At 36.5% G+C, this 18,067-nt stretch overlaps 1 protein-coding gene across 2 annotated transcripts; it reads right to left on the minus strand.

Annotated features, from left to right (window-relative positions):
- Positions 1-4,801: 4,801 nt before the first annotated feature.
- On the minus strand, positions 4,802-17,448 carry LOC109003486 (kinesin-like protein KIN-14I). Of its 2 annotated transcripts, XM_018981631.2 has the most exons (19): positions 17,027-17,448; positions 16,255-16,421; positions 16,021-16,164; positions 15,497-15,760; positions 15,346-15,417; positions 14,945-15,013; positions 14,647-14,724; positions 14,368-14,499; positions 14,203-14,284; positions 14,032-14,127; positions 13,761-13,937; positions 13,567-13,673; positions 13,255-13,433; positions 13,005-13,166; positions 12,551-12,804; positions 12,289-12,452; positions 11,848-12,039; positions 5,307-5,785; positions 4,802-5,150 (listed from the first exon to the last, which is right to left on the minus strand). In XM_018981631.2, the coding sequence occupies exons 1-19, from the start codon at positions 17,142-17,144 to the stop codon at positions 5,018-5,020; spliced, it is 3,069 nt and encodes a 1,022-aa protein (XP_018837176.1). In that variant the 5' UTR covers positions 17,145-17,448; the 3' UTR covers positions 4,802-5,017. The 2 variants fall into 2 exon arrangements, with proteins under 2 accessions (XP_018837176.1, XP_035551345.1); XM_035695452.1 differs by having other exon boundaries at positions 4,802-5,785.
- Positions 17,449-18,067: the final 619 nt, after the last annotated feature.

The following is an 18,067-nucleotide window of genomic DNA, read 5'->3' on the forward strand; positions in this document are numbered from 1 at the left end:
TCATATTTTCTTATTTTTTTGAAAAATAAGTGTGCGCGCTTACGCAAAAATATTATCTCTTTTTTAATTAATACGATTGAGAATGACATATTTGCAAGAAAAATGGAACAATAATAACCAAAAACTAGTTTGGATTATATTTTGGTTTAGTTTTCAGTTTAAATTAAGCCTTGGATTTGAACTCCTCAACCAAGAATAATGTCATTTAATTTAATTTAATTTTATTTTTTGGGTAGTAATAGTAATACTGTGTTTAATTTCAAATTTGGGATGGTTGGAAAGGTAATTTTACAGGATGTTGACTTAGAGACATCAACAAAACAGTGGGGTGTGAGTGCGCGCGCTGGTTGGCAAAAATTAGGTGGATTAAGACAGCATATGGTTTTGGTGAAACAGGACAAACAGATTGGTAACCAACCTAGACTATAATATAATGCAACCCAACAATGTTTCTTGTCCTTTACCTTAATTTCTTTTTCTTAATAAATTATCTCGTTTGGATATAAAAATATTGTCAATTTATTTTATCTTATCTCATTATTATAATTTTTTTAAATTTTTAAATAAAATATAATAAACTATTCAACTTTTTTAATTTCTAAAATAATAATAATATTAAAAAATAATATTTTAATAATATTTTATTTAATTTATCTAAAACGATCCCATCTTAATATTCAAACAAGTCAAGAGATATGAAAAGAAAATGTCAAACTAAGTGTTGACAAATGGAAAAAATGCAACCACCTCATACTTGACAACCTCTGTCTTTTATTTCTTTCTGTGGACTGTGGATTCTCTGAAGGTTTTTTTTTTTATAGCATCCATCCCTCGAGTCAAGACAAAACCCTAAAGTTAATTTTGATGCAAAATTAAATAATAATAATAATAATAATAATAATAAGGTCAATACAAGTAGTGGCAAATGAGATTGTACAGAGAAAACAAAAGAGGGTGTAATATTTGAATGATTTCTTTGTCTTTTTTAGTTTTTAATAATTTTTTTATTTTTAGAAATCGTACAAAAAAACAAAAATGCTATATATAACCGCCGGGGGTAACCTTTGGGAAACTGTTGCCTACGTGGAGATGAAACGCCCCGTTTCATTTGATGATTCAAAACGGACCGTTTTCTTTCACTCATTCCCTCTGTTTCGAAACTCACTCCTCCAGACTTCGTCTCTTCATCTTCCTTCATCTTCTCTGCCTCTCCCTTTCGTCTTCAACAATTTCACTCCGCCAGCGATCCTTCGTCTTTAGCAATTTTCCCTCCAACGATTTCACTCCAGACTTTTGTTCGCACCCATCTTAATGAAATCTTCACACAACAAATCAAGATCAAAACAAAACCAAAAAGAAAACCAACAAAATGAGAAAATAAGTATGAGTTTGAGCAAAACAAATTAAATAAATCTCTTCTTCCAAACTCGAGATCGAACAGAGCTGAGCTTTTCTTCCCATACCCAAGATCGAAATGAGTTTTTCTTCCCAAACCCAGATGACGCGATCTACGGTTCCCAGACCCAGACGGCGAAATCTCTTCTTCCAGTTCAGAGATCGAGCAGAGTAGATCTTTTCTCCCCTTCTTCCAGACGACACAATCTTCAGCTTCCCTCTTCAACAATTTTCCCTCTATTTTCATTTTCATTTTTTTTAATAATATATCGGTTGAGCCCGTTTCCTCATGGTTATAAGAGTCGGTAGTATATAGTTGGAGATGAGATGAAGAAGGGAGCTTCGTGGGTCAGTGGAGAAGACGAATGGAGCTTCGATGGTGGCTCCGTGGAGACCAGATCTTGGTGGAGAAGAGAATGGGTTTCTCTAGTGGAGATGATGAAGTTGTCTTCGATGGTGGCTTCGTGGAGACAACCAGGGGTGGAGAAGACGAAGGGAAGGGGAGGGGCATTTGGGTCATCAAATGAAACTGGACGTTTCATCTTCACATGGGCAACGGTTTTTCAAATATTATCCCGGGCGGTTGTATATAGCATTTTTTTATAAACAAAAAAGAATTATAATTTCTTAAATTTTTGGTGAACAATTATCGTATAATCATATGCTTAATTAGTTAATAATTAATTGACACTACTACGATAGCAGTTCGGCATTGGGAATCAAAGGTGGCCTCACAAACCTAAACCTTGTATATTAAAGTTATTATTTTCTTGTAATATACTCCAATTAATCAAATAATCAGATCATATTGTGCATATATTTCATAATCTTTAAATTTTGGGTATTGATACGTTTGATAATCAGTCAATATATCTAAATCCTAATCATAAATGAAGATGAGAGAATTATAGAAAAAACTCAAAATTATTTTTGTTTTTGTTCTCGATAGCTCTATAGTCACTACTGCAAGCTCCCGCTTTTAATAGTGCATTTTATCTATGTTTTTAAATTTTTTTTACATGCATTTTTAATAGTTTTAAATATTTTTTTAAAAAATTATAATAATATTAAAAAATAATTTTTTAATTATTAAATAAAAGAAAAATTCAACAAAAACCTCCCAAACGAGAAGATGCCATCTTCATAAAAAGTAAGGGTGTGTTTGAGTACTAAAGTATCTCCTCAATATTTTTCAAGTATTCTCGTACTTTTAAAAATACTTCACATGCCAAACAACTTAAAATACTTTCAATGAGACCCACAAACCCACTTCAATCTCTACTCATAACTATTCACAAATATTCTATAATACTTATCATTATTATATATAAATAAAAAATAAAATCACTATAATATTTATCACTATTAAATATAAATAAAAAATTGTTATAATATATAAATAAAAAAAATCACTATAATATATAAATAGAAAATATTTATCACTATTATATATAAATTAAAAATAAAATTATTATAATATTTATCATTATTATATATAAAAGTAAAATAAAATCACTACAATATTTATTAATATTAAAAAATCACTATAATAAAATTATTATAATATTTATTACTAAAAATAAAATTAATATAATATTTATGGGACCTATATATTTTTTAACTACTTACTCAAAAGTTAACAACTCAATATATTTTATACATCTAAATAATTCAAAATATTCTCAATGAGACTCACAAACTCACTTCAATCTCTACTCATAATTATTCACAAATATTCTCAACACTTCTCAATATCCAAACGTATCCTAAGATGGCGAGCTCTTGGGAGATATTCTCACATAAAAAGGATAATGCTGGAGCTCTAGTGTATTTTATCATGTGTATTTTTTAATTCTTTTTTTATATAGATGTTTTTAATAATTTTAAATATTTTTAAAAAATAAAAAAATTTATAATATTATTAAATAATACTTGCTTAATCACGAAATAAAATAAAAAATATTTTTTAATATTTTATATTTTACTTTGTGATTAAGGAAGTATTTTTTAATAACTTTTTTTTTACTTCTTGATTAAAAAAATATTTTTAATGATATTTTAAATTTATTTTATTTTTTAAAAACTATTAAAAAATATTATATAAAAAATAACTTAAAAAGAAACGCATATAATATATGCTTACATTCCCAGCGGGGGCTGTAGCATGATCCCACATAAAAAACGCGTGCTGACGTGGCCATGTGGATTTGGGACCCACATAACATTTCCACTCATTTGAAGGGGGTCCGGACCGAGCTGGAAAGGTACTGTTTTTGATGCCTCCCGCAAGTGGGATGTCTGTTGGCAAAAAAAAAACATTGGTTTCCTAAAAACACAGGGTGGTGCAGCTAAAGAAGTATACTCTCTATGTCCCTGAGAGACAGCTGTTGAAGGGACAAAAGATATTTATATAAAGACCGAAGAAGGCAAGAGGCATGTGCTTTTATGAGATCTGCTTTTAAGAGCTTATTGTAAGTACTCTTTTTTCCCCATAATTGATACCTAACCATAACAACGACATTAATGGCCGGAAAATCTTGTTTCTAAGGTGTGTTTGTTATGACTTTTTTTTTCTAAGTTATTTTATTTTCTTTTTAATTGACCTATTCAACTCCATTCACTCAATCCTTTTCGTTTTTTTTTTTTTTTTTTTTCTTGTTTAAGAAAAAGTTTTTTAGAATATATAGTATTAGAATATATGATTAAAAATTAAGCTTGGTTTTTATTTAAATTAGGTCTGGACCCTAGCTCGTTTGCATTTAAAACCCACTTTAACTTATCTCATCATTACAACTTTTTTAAATTTCAACACAAAATATAATAAACAATTATACTTTTTTAAATCTCAAAATAACTTTTTTAAATTTTCACACAAAATCTCAATCCATCTCAAACTCATATTTGAATCCAAACCACTCTTAAAGTCTATTTATTTATGTGACTCAAGTGTAGTGGTTGGTATTTCTTTCTCTTTTCTTCTTTTCCACTCATTGATCCCAAAGTTCTATGGACTTTGAGGATTATTGCTTATAGAATATTTCTTGCTATTGACTTTGGAAAGACAATACTTTTCTTTAAAATTTAGAATTTTCTATTAAAATTTTTTAAATCAAGCGGACGGATGATCGGAGTGGACTTGAAAAACATGCACAACCCACCCGCCTAACTCGTTTGGGCGAGTGGGCCGCAGGTGACCTAGGGCAGGCTGGGCGGGCGGGTCTAGGTGACCTGCGGCCACTATGATCCCTATCCCAAACTCTTGGAGACAAGCAACTAGAAATCAAACAAATGGGAGTACATTTTTCTTTTTACTTGTCATATATTTCTTTCTTTCATTTTTTTTTTCAATAATACTTGAAAAGAATAAAGATTTCTTCAGCACTCTTATAAACAAATGAAAATTGCTAGGTAGGTGGGGGGATCTCATGATCACCACCAGAGAAACTCAGCCAACTGGAACTATTGCCACTTCAATATAGATAAACCTGATCTCTCCCTCTCAGTACTCTCTCTTTTTATACAACTATATATATATATATATATATATATATAATAAATGCACGAAAAAGAGGGAATAAAAGACTCATGAGCAACTTCACCAATATTCCCCATGACACTTATCTCACTTGGCATTCCCACTCTTCCATTTTCCTTCGGCTAGAACAGCCTGTCTTCCGGACTTGTTCGAAGGCTGACTTACTCCATTGGGTGCTTTGATCCGTGATGGTGAAGGAATCCGCATTGGAATTAAACTCCTGCTTACAAACACAGAAAAGGATGGTAAAAACCAAATCAAATGTCGAGTTGAAGAGGGATTGTTGTGAGTTTGCTTGTATGTAAAAGAAAGAGAGGATGTAAAGCACCAACAACACAGCTTAAGAACATAGGAAAACTTGATAAAGAAGACAGACCTCGGTTCTGAGCTCTTTGCTGATTTGGGATTTGTTTTCTTTGTTTTTGAACCCGTCCCATTTGGAATCATGGTAGCTTTATGAAGATTTAGTTGCCAAAGCATGTCTGGCTCTGACGAATCACTAGTTTCAGCCTCGAGCTCATCTGAGTCGTCAGTGGCAACTTCACACCGACTGTTGGGCGCATCATAATCCTGGCCGTCCTTTTTATTGAAAGCTTGTTCAGGGTATATTTTTGAAATAGCTGAGGGATAAGTCCGACCAAACATCTCAGGCAACTGTCTGTTGTCTACGTCCCAACGTCCGGCTAGTTTGTTCGGCATTACCTTATCAATCCAATCGCCAGAAACCGAATCCTTGTCATCCTCCTTTCCATCCAACCCCGGACTGCCAACAGGATGCCAAGAAGGTGAATTCCTCATCATATCTTGAAGATCTAAGCTACGTCTTTTTGGCTTGGCTGCAGAGTTTTTCCGAACCTGCAAGTCAATACACGACCGTGAACCATGTTTTCAAAAGCTATTAAGTAAAAAGTTGAGATAATTCATTGGATTTTAAGCACCATAGTAAAGTAGTTGTAGAAATGAGTCAATTTTCAGGCTTTCTCATCACCTATGATATGAGTTATTTCACTGGTGCTTAATGTAGAAATCATTAAGTGATGTAAGTACATGTCAAGGTTAAAACTACAAAGGTGATGACTATGTTCTGAATTGATTCCTTTTATTGAACCTTCCACATTGGCATCCAATTCACAAGTGAAATACACCTCGGCTGAAGCTTCTGGAATAGGCTAGGAACTATTGTTGGGTGTCTTCTGGACACTCTTGTAATTGTAACGGCAGAGGCTCTAACAAACTCTGTCCTTTGTTTGTATTTTCTGTTATGCACAGCACGTGCTTGTACAAATGCTCATAAGAATATTCGCATTGCATTCTCTATAAATGCACACTGTACAGAATCATGTTGATCAATAAGAATCAGAATATTTCTATTCTCTGCAATTTCATCATGGTATCAAGAGCCACTAAGTGACTCACGTCTCTCTTTTTTTTTCTTCTTTCCTTCCCTTTCTTTCTTCTTCTTCTTCTTTTCTTCTTCACCCATGGCCAACTCCTTTTCGGACAAAGATGGTTCTTCCCCTATCCCCATCCAACTCCCCAATAACTTTTCCCACATAGTCTCTGTCAACTTACCTCCAACAACTACCTCCTCTGGCTAGCTCAAATTGTTCCCTATCTTCACGGTCAAGACCTTTATCATTTCATCGATGGCTCATTTCCACCTCCACCTCCCATAATCCCTCCATCACCATCCTCCACTCCTGGCATTCTCTCTGCTCCCAAGCCCAATCCATCTTACCTTCAGTGGCACCGTATTGATCAACTCTTACTTAGTGCCCTCCTTTCCTCTCTTACCGAATCCATCCTTGCGCAAGCTGTCTCCTCTCGCACATCCTGTGAACTATGGCTTTCTCTGAAAACCATGTTCACTTCTCAATCTCAAGCAAAAATATTTCAGATTTGTCACCAGCTCACAAACCTCAAAAAAGGCTCACTCTCTGTAACGGACTACTATCAAAAGGTTCGTCTTCTTTCCGACACCATGACTCCTGCCGGTGAACCACTTCGTGACTCTGATGTAGTTTCGTACATCCTCAATGGCCTTACCTCTGATTTTGACTCCTTTGTTATCTCTGTGTCCACTCGAGCTACACCCATTAGCTCTGCTGAACTATTCAATCTTCTTCTTACTTTTGAGAGCCAAGCATCACTCAACACAGCACAGCAAGGTCTTCTCCCCACTCCCACTGTCAATGTCACCACTCAATCTTACTCTAGGGGTGGCAGATCAAATTTTCGAGGAGCTCGTAACTCCTCTCGCGGTAGAAATCGTCGCGGTCGAATCTCTCCTAATTTCTCTTCTAATTTCTCTCCATCTCCTTCAACCTTCAACCGACCATCTTGTCAAGTCTGTAATAAGATTGGTCATATTGCTCTTCAATGTTACCACCGTTTTGACCAAGCCTATCAGTATAATCCCTCCAAACCTCCTTCCGTCAACTTCACTTCTTCTCAGACTTCCTCCAATACTCAGTGGTATCCTGACTCTGCTGCCACCAACCACATAACCTCAGAACTGCAAAATCTTAATCTCTCAACTGAAGCATACCATGGACCCGAGCAGATAACAGTTGGGGATGGTAACACTTTTCCGATGACTCATATTGGTGATTCTCAAGTTTCTTTTTCTTCCTCTAATTTTCTTCTTCACAATTTGTTGCGTGTTCCTCACATTACTAAGAACTTGGTATCTGTCTATCAATTCTGTTGCGACAATCGTGTTTATATTGAATTTCATGATTCCCATTTTTGTGTGAAGGACAAGCAAACAGGGACTCTCCTCATTCAGGGACCAACGCATAATGACCTCTATCTTTTTCCACCTCCAGATATCATCCCTCTCCCCTACGGCTCATGTTGGTGAAAGAACTTCCCTAGCTCAATGGCATCACAGACTCGGTCATCCATCTCTTTGACTTGTTTCTCAGATTATTCGCACTAAATGTCTACCTTTTGTTCCTACTGAATCCTCATTTTATTGTTCTAGTTGTCCCTTGGCAAAATGTAGACAACTTCCCTTTAATATTAATACAACTCGCTCTTCCACTCCATTGCATTTAATTTTTGTTGATGTTTGGGGTCCCTCTCCCTATATTTCTCATGATGGCTACCGGTTTTACATTTCCTTCGTTGATGATTATAGTCGATACACTTGGTTTTACCTGATTGTCTCTAAAAGTGATGCCACCTCCACCTTCTTGGTTTTTCAGAAGAATGTTGAACGATTATTTGATGCCAAAATTAAAATTGTGCAAAGTGATTGGGGTGGCGAATTTAGGCCACTCACCAATGTTCTAAAAAATCAAGGAATCACACATCGGCTTTCATGCCCTCATACACACCAACAAAATGGTGTTGTAGAGAGGAAGCATCGCCATATTGTCGAGACAGGTCTTGCTCTTTTAGCAACAGCCTCTCTTCCTTATTCTTTTTGGTCCGATGCTTTTCACACGGCAACTTATCTCATCAATTTTCACCCGTCTCCATCACTTCATAACAAATCACCTCACAATCTTCTTTTTAACACTGAGCCTGATTATAAATTTCTCAAAGTTTTTGGGTCTGAATGTTGGCCCAATCTTCGGCCTTACAACAATCATAAAATTCATTTTCGATCTCTTTCTTGCCTCTTTCTTGGATACAGCTCCATACACAAAGGGTATAAGTGTCTTCATCTCCCTACCAATCGTCTGTACATATCACGTGATGTCTTCTTCAACGAGAAATCCTTCCCTAGTCATCTTTCATTTCGGGCCTTAACAAACCAACTCAGTTCTGGGCCTCAATCCCTCTTCTCAAACCCACACATACCTTCCAATCCTTGTACCTCCTATCTCGGGCCCATTATCATCCTCCAGCCCAAACCTAACACTTATCTCTTCTGACCCATCTCTCTCGTCTCTCAACTCTCCCGATACTTCATCCCCTTCCTCTGCGTCTCACCCGAATCATTCAAACCCTAACTCCCCCAATCCGTCGACCACCTCATCTCAACCACCACCACCACCACCACCACCACCTCCTCCCCCCGTGCGATCTCCAATTATCACCCGTTCCAAAACAAACAGCTCACGGCCTAAACAGCTCACTCATGATTTCATTCCATATCCAACTCCTCGGCATTGTCTCTCTCTGTCTATTGCCACACCTGAAGAACCATCGTCCTATACTATTGCTTCTCAATGGTCTGAGTGGCGTGAGGCCATGAGTAGAGAGTTTCAAGCTCTTCTTCAGAGCAAAACTTGGTCTCTTGTTCCCCCTCCCCCTTCCTCTAATATTGTCGGTTGTAGGTGGGTTTTTCGCACCAAGCACAAGTCCGATGGTTCCATTGAACGGCGCAAGGCACAGCTCGTCGCCAAAGGTTTTCACCACCAAGAAGGAGTTGACTACGTTGAAACCTTCAGCCCGGTTGTCAAGCCCACTACAATCCGTCTCGTCCTTTCTCTTGCCGTGTCAAAGGGATGGCCTCTTAGGCAAATCGACATTCAAAACGCCTTTCTCCACGGTGATCTTAACGAGACCGTCTACATGACTCAGCCCATTGGCTTTGTCCATCATGAGCATCCCGAGTATGTGTGTCACTTGCACAAGGCCATCTACGGCCTCAAACAAGCACCGCTTGCTTGGTTTGCTCAACTTTCCTCCTCTCTTTGTGAGTATGGCTTTGTTCCCTCTCAAGCTGACCCATCTCTTTTTATTTATGCTTTGAACTCCATGCTCATTTATGTCTTAATTTACGTTGATGATATCATCGTAACAAGCTCTCACCCTTCTCAAATTGAACATCTTATTACTTTTCTGAACTCTGTTTTTCCTGTCAAAGACTTGGGGAAAACTGTCTTTTTTTCTTGGCATCGAGATTTGTCATCTGCCCAATGGTGTCTTGCTGTCACAGAGGAAATATATTTGTGACTTACTCTCTTGGGTTAATATGCTTGCTGCCAATGGAGTCAGTTCTCCAATGGTAGCCTCTAGTCGTCTCTCACTTTATGATACACCTACTTTTCCTGATTTCACATTGTATCGAAGCATTGTTGGGAGTTTGCAATACCTTTCGCTAACTCGACCCGACATTGCATTCACTGTAAATAAAATCTGTCAATTCATGCATCAACCGAAGCATTGTTGGGAGTTTGCAATAACTTTCTCACTGGGTTAATATGCTTGCTGCCAATGGAGTCAGTTCTCCAATGGTAGCCTCTAGTCGTCTCTTACTTTATGATATACCTACTTTTCCTAATTCCACATTGTATCGAAGCATTGTTGGGAGTTTGCAATACCTTTCGTTAACTCGACCCGACATTGCATTCACTGTAAATAAAATCTGTCAATTCATGCATCAACTGAAACTTTCTCACTGGCTTGCTGTTAAACTCGACCCGACATTGCATTCACTGTAAATAAAATCTGTCAATTCATGCATCAACCGAAACTTTCTCACTGGCTTGCTGTTAAAAGGCCACTCAGATACTTAAAACAAACACTTAAATTTTGGCTTATTCATTCATCAGTCATCTAGTCTTCAACTTCAAGCCTTTTCTGATGCAGACTGGGCTGGGTGCCCAGATGATCGCCGCTCTACAAGTGGCTTCTGTATTTTCTTAGGTAAAAATCTTGTCTCATGGTCTTCTCGCAAGCAACGTACTGTTGCTCGCTCAAGTACTGAGGCTGAATACAAAGCCCTAGCCAATACCACAGTTGAATTATTATGGCTTCAAAATCTCTTGAAAGAACTTCATATTTTCATCTCTAAACCTCCTCCTCTTTGGTGTGACAATCTTGGTGCAACCTATCTCTCCGTTAATCCGGTTCTTCACTCTCGTACCAAACACATGGAAATTGATTTCCACTTTGTTCGTGATAGAGTAGCTGCCAAAACTCTTCAGGTTGCCTTCTTACCATCCAAAGACCAGCTAGCTGATATACTTACAAAGCCCCTGGCAGTACCACGTTTTCAATTTCTAAGAACGAGCCTCACAGTTGTGGACACCCTGTTAGGCTCGAGGGGGCTTATTGAACCTTCCACATTGGCATCCAATTCACAAGTGAAATACACCTCGGCTGAAGCTTCTGGAATAGGCTAGGAACTATTGTTGGGTGTCCTCTGGACACTCTTGTAATTATAATGGCAGAGGCTCTAACAAACTTTGCCCTTTGTTTGTATTTTCTGTTATGCACAGCACGTGCTTGTACAAATGCTCATAAGAATATTCGCATTGCATTCTCTATAAATGCACACTGTACAGAATCATGTTGATCAATAAGAATCAGAATATTTCTATTCTCTGCAATTTCATCACCTTTCATTGGATTTAATCCCATTTATGTTTGGTGATTGACTTCAAATAAAAAAAATAAAAAAAAAAAACAGAACTTTTCATTCTCAAGTAATGCTACATATAAGTGTACAAGTCATTTGAAAAAAAGTTGAATCCATAGGAAAACCCCACCTTTTTTTTAGTGAGTCCCACTTATTTCAAGGGGTTGCACAGTATTTGTACAAATAAATTTCCCTTCTTCTCAGAATGCTTCGAAATATTTCAATAATATCGTTCTAAAACCACCAGGACGCCTCATTTAAGTTCAAATAAACTCCAAGTGGAGTCCAAAACCAAATAACTGACCAAAGGAATAGTGAAACTTAGATGAAGGATGTAGCAACCAAGGGATCTAAGCCGATTTTTCTAGCATTTTAGTTGCTCATTCCCTTTTTCTACATTAATTATAACATTTTAAATGGAAAACATACATAGAGACAAATAATTAGAGAACTAAAAGTGATGGGCATGTCCAATATGCAATATATATTCAACTCAGACTTTGATGCAGGTGGAATACATGAGATGAACTTAGCGCTAAACAATTTACATAGGTAACATGAAAACATGGCCCTACTAGTTGTGATACTCAGTTCATACCTTCAAGTTACCAACATCCTCCATTAATTGCATATGACCCCGAGATAGATCTCCAACACTTCTCCAACTAGGATGGGAAGGAGAAGATCCACATGATTTTATTTTTGGTCTTTCTGGACTGCTAGATACAGTACGTTGAAGACTCTCCATTCCTCCCTCCTTCATTGCTAAGGCTGCTTTAAGGCCGGCAATCTAAAAAGAGACAATAAACAAGACACCTTTATTTTTCCCAAAGATTACCAAATGCATGAAAGACATGTGGGTCAAAGCTTCTTAAATTCATTATCCAGATACAGAAGACAAAGATAGAACTAACATACAGCCTCATAAGCCATGATAAGCCATCTGAAAGAAAAACTAAACACAAAATTTTCTTTATTGGGAATAAAAAAGCATAGGCACTTCTCAAACTTATCATGAACAAACAAATGGAGTAAAAACCTGCTCCTTAAGCTCTTTTACATCTGCACTATCTTTGTTAACCCGAGCAGCACCAAGCTCAATAGTGGAAACCCTTTCAGCAAATTTGAGTGTACTAATTGTTTCTCCCAGAGCTTCAGGCTCTGGACTTATGTGAACAAACATAAGCGTCTTCGCTTGCCCTCCTGATAGATACAAAGACCAACACCTTCACGACAAAGGAAAATACGGTGGAAAAAAGGAAGAACGTCTTTTTATGATTAGAGGAAATTGATAACCTTACCAAGTGAGTCTTGGAGCAGTTGTGTGAGCTTGCTGTTCCTATAAGGAACATGCGAATTCTTTTGTGCAAGAGAGGAGATAACATCTCCTAAAGCAGAAAGAGATTTGTTAATATGTTGTGCCTCCTTTAATCTATCTCCTGTCACCTCAGATTTGTCAACCCTTTCACTTCCTGCCAGGTCAACCAGATGCATACAGCCACGAAGAATAGATCCAGATGTCAGGTCTCTTCCTTGAACATGAACTGTAAGGCAGCTGGAAATCGATACCATATGGAAGTAAATGTTCATATATTATACAATAGTACTAAAATCAATGTTCTTAAAATCACAATATGATAAATACATAGATACAATATTATAATTTTCTATTCGTGCATGAACAATAACTAAAATGAAGATTTAGAAAAGAAAAGCGGCTCTATTAAGAAATTTATAAGACAAAATTAGCTATACCTATGAGAACGACTACTCCTATCATTCATGGCTGTAGCACTCACTGCTCGATTCTTTTGGCCAAGGTTCATTAAAGTTATAACATCAGATGTTGATGATACAGGTACAAGGTTTGCCTCAGGTACATTGATCCCATTTTGAGAGCTGTTACGAATTTCTAATGTACTAGGGAGTTAAGAACACATATGAGTAAGAGGTGCATTGCACAAGCTATGATAATATAAAGGAATAAACAAGTGCCTAAGGATATCTTTTCTGGTGACCATCAGTCACAAGCAGATCCCTAACTTGTTCATTGTAAATTTCAAGCATCTGAACAGAAATCTCATAGCACATGGTGTCTTTCCTCTGTTCTGAGAGAAGAAATAGGTCACCCAATGCTCTGTAATTAACACCTTTGGCCTCCTCTGTAAGCTCTTGGGGTCCACTCTGGATTGATAGATGAATATATTAATACAAATAACATAAATGACAAAACACTTAAAGGCAAAAAACAAACCAAAGCATTGTGGTGAAAGAATCAACAATCTGATTGCAATAAAAAATGTGTTGAGTTTCTTACCATGGTATAAGTTTTCCCTGATCCTGTTTGGCCATAAGCAAATATACACACATTGAAACCATCAAGAACAGACCGTATCAGAGGTTGGGTGTCTGAAAATACCTCCCCTGCAAAAGAAAGGAAAGCAGTGGTATACAATGAAAGTTGATCAGAAGGAAAAATAGAGAGAGGGCGAGAGAGAGAGAGAGAGTAACCTTGGGTTGCAGAAGGACCAAATGCTTTGTTGAAAGTGAACGACTTTCGTCCCTCTTTGGTATATTTTGAAGGGGCATTTATCGTAATATTTCCTTCCTCTATGTGATCCACAATATTCAAACCATTTGGTTGCCCAGGCAGGAAAGGCCTAACTCGGCAGTATACCCTAATGTTCCCTAATTAGACATAACACATACTCAACATTTAGATCTTGCTGAGAACAAAAAAATTTACCAATTGAAGTGGAGCTTAAACCAGTCGGAATGTCACCTTTCAAGTCCTGCACTTGATTGTATAACTTGCGGTTCTCTTCAAGAATTCTCTGGTATCCAGAAGCAGCATGAGCTAGACCATGCAGGTGCTTACCTATCAAGGGGATCTAGTAATATCACTCCTCCTTTAAAAACCTCAAAACAATAGTATATTTCATTTAAAATGTACCTAAATTGTTAAACTCCTCCTGGTACTTATTCTGCAAGAATTGCATGCCTGCTTTTGTACTACGAAGAATATGTTTCAGTTCCTGCAGTATATCAACATCAAAGCCACTAATTATGTGACAATAACAAATTTGATTGAAGAAAGTTTGATGCAAGGACAAATTACCAGAACATCTCTTTGTTGATGTTCTACCAACTTGTGTTGTTTCAAAAGCTGACTTTTTGATCCATCATCAAGATCACACTTCCAATCGTAACATTCCTCCTCTTTAACTAGTGTTGCAGGTTCTTCTTCCATCTTAATCATAGTAAAAGAAGAAGTCACTTGTTTGTGCACCATACACAAAAACAATCTTATATAATCAAGTTGCTTGTATAGAAATCTATTCCGAGTAACACAAATTTCTAACTTGCATTTTAAACTTTCTATGATAAATGTATATACCTTTGTATCATCAGAAGCAGTTTTAGAAGGAGAATTGTCAGAAACAAATACTGAGATATCTCTCGTAGTTGTTTTCATCTGTAAGATTACGAGAGAAATTAAGATCATTGATAATGAGCTTTAAAAAAATAAAAATAAAATATACTAATGATTATTATATGGCGGAACACAATTGTTGTACAATCATAGAGGAAAATGTGATCTTGATTCTTGACTCCTCACATCATACTCAAAAACAGTGAAGAACTTTGTTGCCTATGAGATGGTAATACCGTTGTTGGAAAAAACAGATGCTTACCAGTTCATTTGGGCTTCCTAACCGGCGCCCAAACTCCTCCATGACTTTATTAAGCATGGATTCCACAACCTGTGACAGGCAAAAAAGTCATATACTCTGTAAAGTGATGATTAAGAATATGTATCTAATTAGTTACAACAAAGTTTCAAGCTAGACAAGAAGACAGGAGAGGGAAAATGTAGACAAATATTATGAGACCTAAGACACATTTCATTCAATTAGATGTACATCAATTGATGAACTAAAACCATTAGCATCCGCGAACTGGGACAATATATGGTCAAGAATACATGCATCGCAGAAGTAAGTTATTGTTATGATTATTTGCCTGCATACTTCGCAGGAACATAAGCAATCTTTTCAAAACTTAGAAAATCCCATAACAGCACAAGAGCCCTTACAATTGGAATTTCTTCTTGCTTCCTATCAGAAAGAACTTCACGGACTAGCATATTTAAGGAACGAGATGAACCCTGCAGATAGGAATACATATAAGATTCTTGACGTCATGCTACAATGACAACCCCCCCACCCCAAAAGAAAAACACTGACTGTTTCATTCAGGTCATGGCAGAGATCGAGATCACAGTATGAAGATAGATCAGAAGACAAACTCTCTAGAGACTTCTCCATCGATGATGTCCTCGACAAGGAATTCATGAATGGTTCCGAGTTTCTTCGTGCAAAGGGTTTCCCACAGGTTGGTGGTTTCATATTTCCACCAAGTTTCCATGATCCATTTCCACCTCCTTGTTTCCAGTCACTATATGATTTGAGTGCTAGAACACAGTTTACAATCCTGGCAGATTTCCCTCCCTGTGAAGTTGAGATTTAAAATAATGTTACATCAGATTGATAACTGTCACAAATCAATACATTTATTCTGCAACAAAATCGACCATCATCAACTAAAAAATATCTTTTTTCTGTGTAAGTTAGTCACATTCAAAGTTGAATTGGCATTATAGAGATTTTCCGTTAATCGAAGAGAAATTAGATATGCGGATGAAGACCATCATACAGATTTTCCCTATAGATTTTTCTATTGATGTTAATAAAACTACAAATACACATACCTGTTGCAAATCAGATGCTTCGAAGGTTGGAAGCCCCAATTCTTTCACAGAATCTAGGAAATTTCTCACGTTTTCGAAGTACTGGAATGCAGATAGAGCTGCCCCATCAGGAGTAGCAACAGAATCACAAGGGCCCTCAACCACCTAAATCAGTCAATGAACATCCTCAAAACCAATAAAAAAGTGGAAGCTAAAAGAGATTAAAAAGAAATTAAAAACCTGGCTGAACCATACCTTTGACACAGCTCCTGGCTGAACCTTGTTAAGAGCATTGCAAAGGACTATCCCACTTCGCAATCCAAGCCTGAACTCTTCTTCGGAAGGCTGGGCTGGGAAGTCTTTAATCCCAACAACTCCAACCGTCTTTCTGAGCCATCCGGCTGCTTCATATCTTCTCAGGGCTGCAAAACGGCGTAGCAACCGTCAGTTTCTTTTTCTTGATCGGCACATCTCAACCGAAACAAGAAAGTTCTAGTATTGGATTATAAAACCCCGATTTTTCTCCATCTTATCTAGAATCATTTCGAAATTCATTGGTCGAATGATAAGCTTTTCCAAGCTTATGGTCTTGAACTGGGACCTTCGATTAAAAGTGTAATTCCAATCACACATTTCCATGCAACAAAATGTTAACTTTTTCTCCAGATTAAAATCTTCAAAATTCTGGGGAATGAGAAATTAAAGAAGAAAACAGAAGTAAGACGAAAATCATATAAAGAAGATTGATCCAATCAGACAGATGATACGGACAATGAGATTAAACGTGTTGCATCATTGTATCAATGCATCATCGTATCAATGTTGCATCATTGCCACTATATAACAAACACATTTGAAAAAAAAAAACGCAAGTTACCAGATTTTATATTTTCAAAACCCACAACATGATTCCAAGACAACACCAGGAAACACTTCCTCCGATCATCAAAGAAACCAAAGCTTCAAATTCAAGCAATTTCTTTGACCATAGAAAATCAAAAGTAATTCAATAAATGATTGATCATACAAGCTTCGTCGGCCTTCCTAGAAACCAAGCCCCGGTCGTTCAATCGGGTACCACGTTGTTGAAGAACATTCTCAACCATTGAAGCTATTGAGAAAGACAAAACTTGCTCTGTTGCCATATTTATCACATACACAACCGCAACGAACTTAGAAAAAGCCGAAGGTTTAAACCACCCCAAATTCACAAGTCAAATCCTACACATTAATTCACAGGCGTCCAAACTCCAAACACAGTCCAACAAACTATATTGCGATTTAAAAATAAAAAATAAAAAACAAAAATCAAAATGTTGGGTTAGATATAAAGAAAATCTAATTTGATTGAATTCCTCAGAAAGAGGATAGGAATGAAGAAACAGAGAAAGTGAGAATGAATAGAGATTAAATTCTGTCTCTTTTCCTCTCTCTCCCTGTTTCTCTCTATGCTTTCTCGCTCCTGTTTTTCTTCTTTCCTATGTCTAATATTGACGTGAAGAAGGTAAGACGAAGCTGGTTCCGAACCTCTCGGTTGGACTTTACGGTTTTTATTTTCCGACAAAACATCAAATTTTAAGTAGTTTTTTTTTTTTTTCAACAGGAAATTTATAAATATATGTTTATCTAATTAAACCATGTTTGTAGCCAATGATATCTTTTTTTTTTTTTGGTTTATTAATTATATTTTTGGCCTCTATTTTGGCTATAAGTGGCTAAAAATTGTTGAATAGAAACGAAATTTTAGAAATGGGCTTGGACTAGATTCTTCTTTTTCTTCCAAAATTATTAGGAAAATTTAGAAAACAGAGACCTATTCTTTTTCATTTTTTGACCATGGAACTCATGTTTTTTAACTTGACAGCTTTGGCTTCTGTGGTTTGAATTTATTAATTTTATCCGAATTTGGTTATTTGAGATGTTTTTTTTCAGAAATTGAAAAATATCTTAGTTTTTTTTTGTCATAAAAAATTTCTTAGAGTTTAGAAAATATAGATACTGGGAAAATTAGCGTATCTTTCATTCAATTGATTTGAAACATATGTTTATTTCGAGAATTGCTATTATG

This window comes from Juglans regia, chromosome 11, assembly GCF_001411555.2.
Source record: "Juglans regia cultivar Chandler chromosome 11, Walnut 2.0, whole genome shotgun sequence".
Taxonomy (NCBI): Eukaryota; Viridiplantae; Streptophyta; class Magnoliopsida; order Fagales; family Juglandaceae; genus Juglans; species Juglans regia.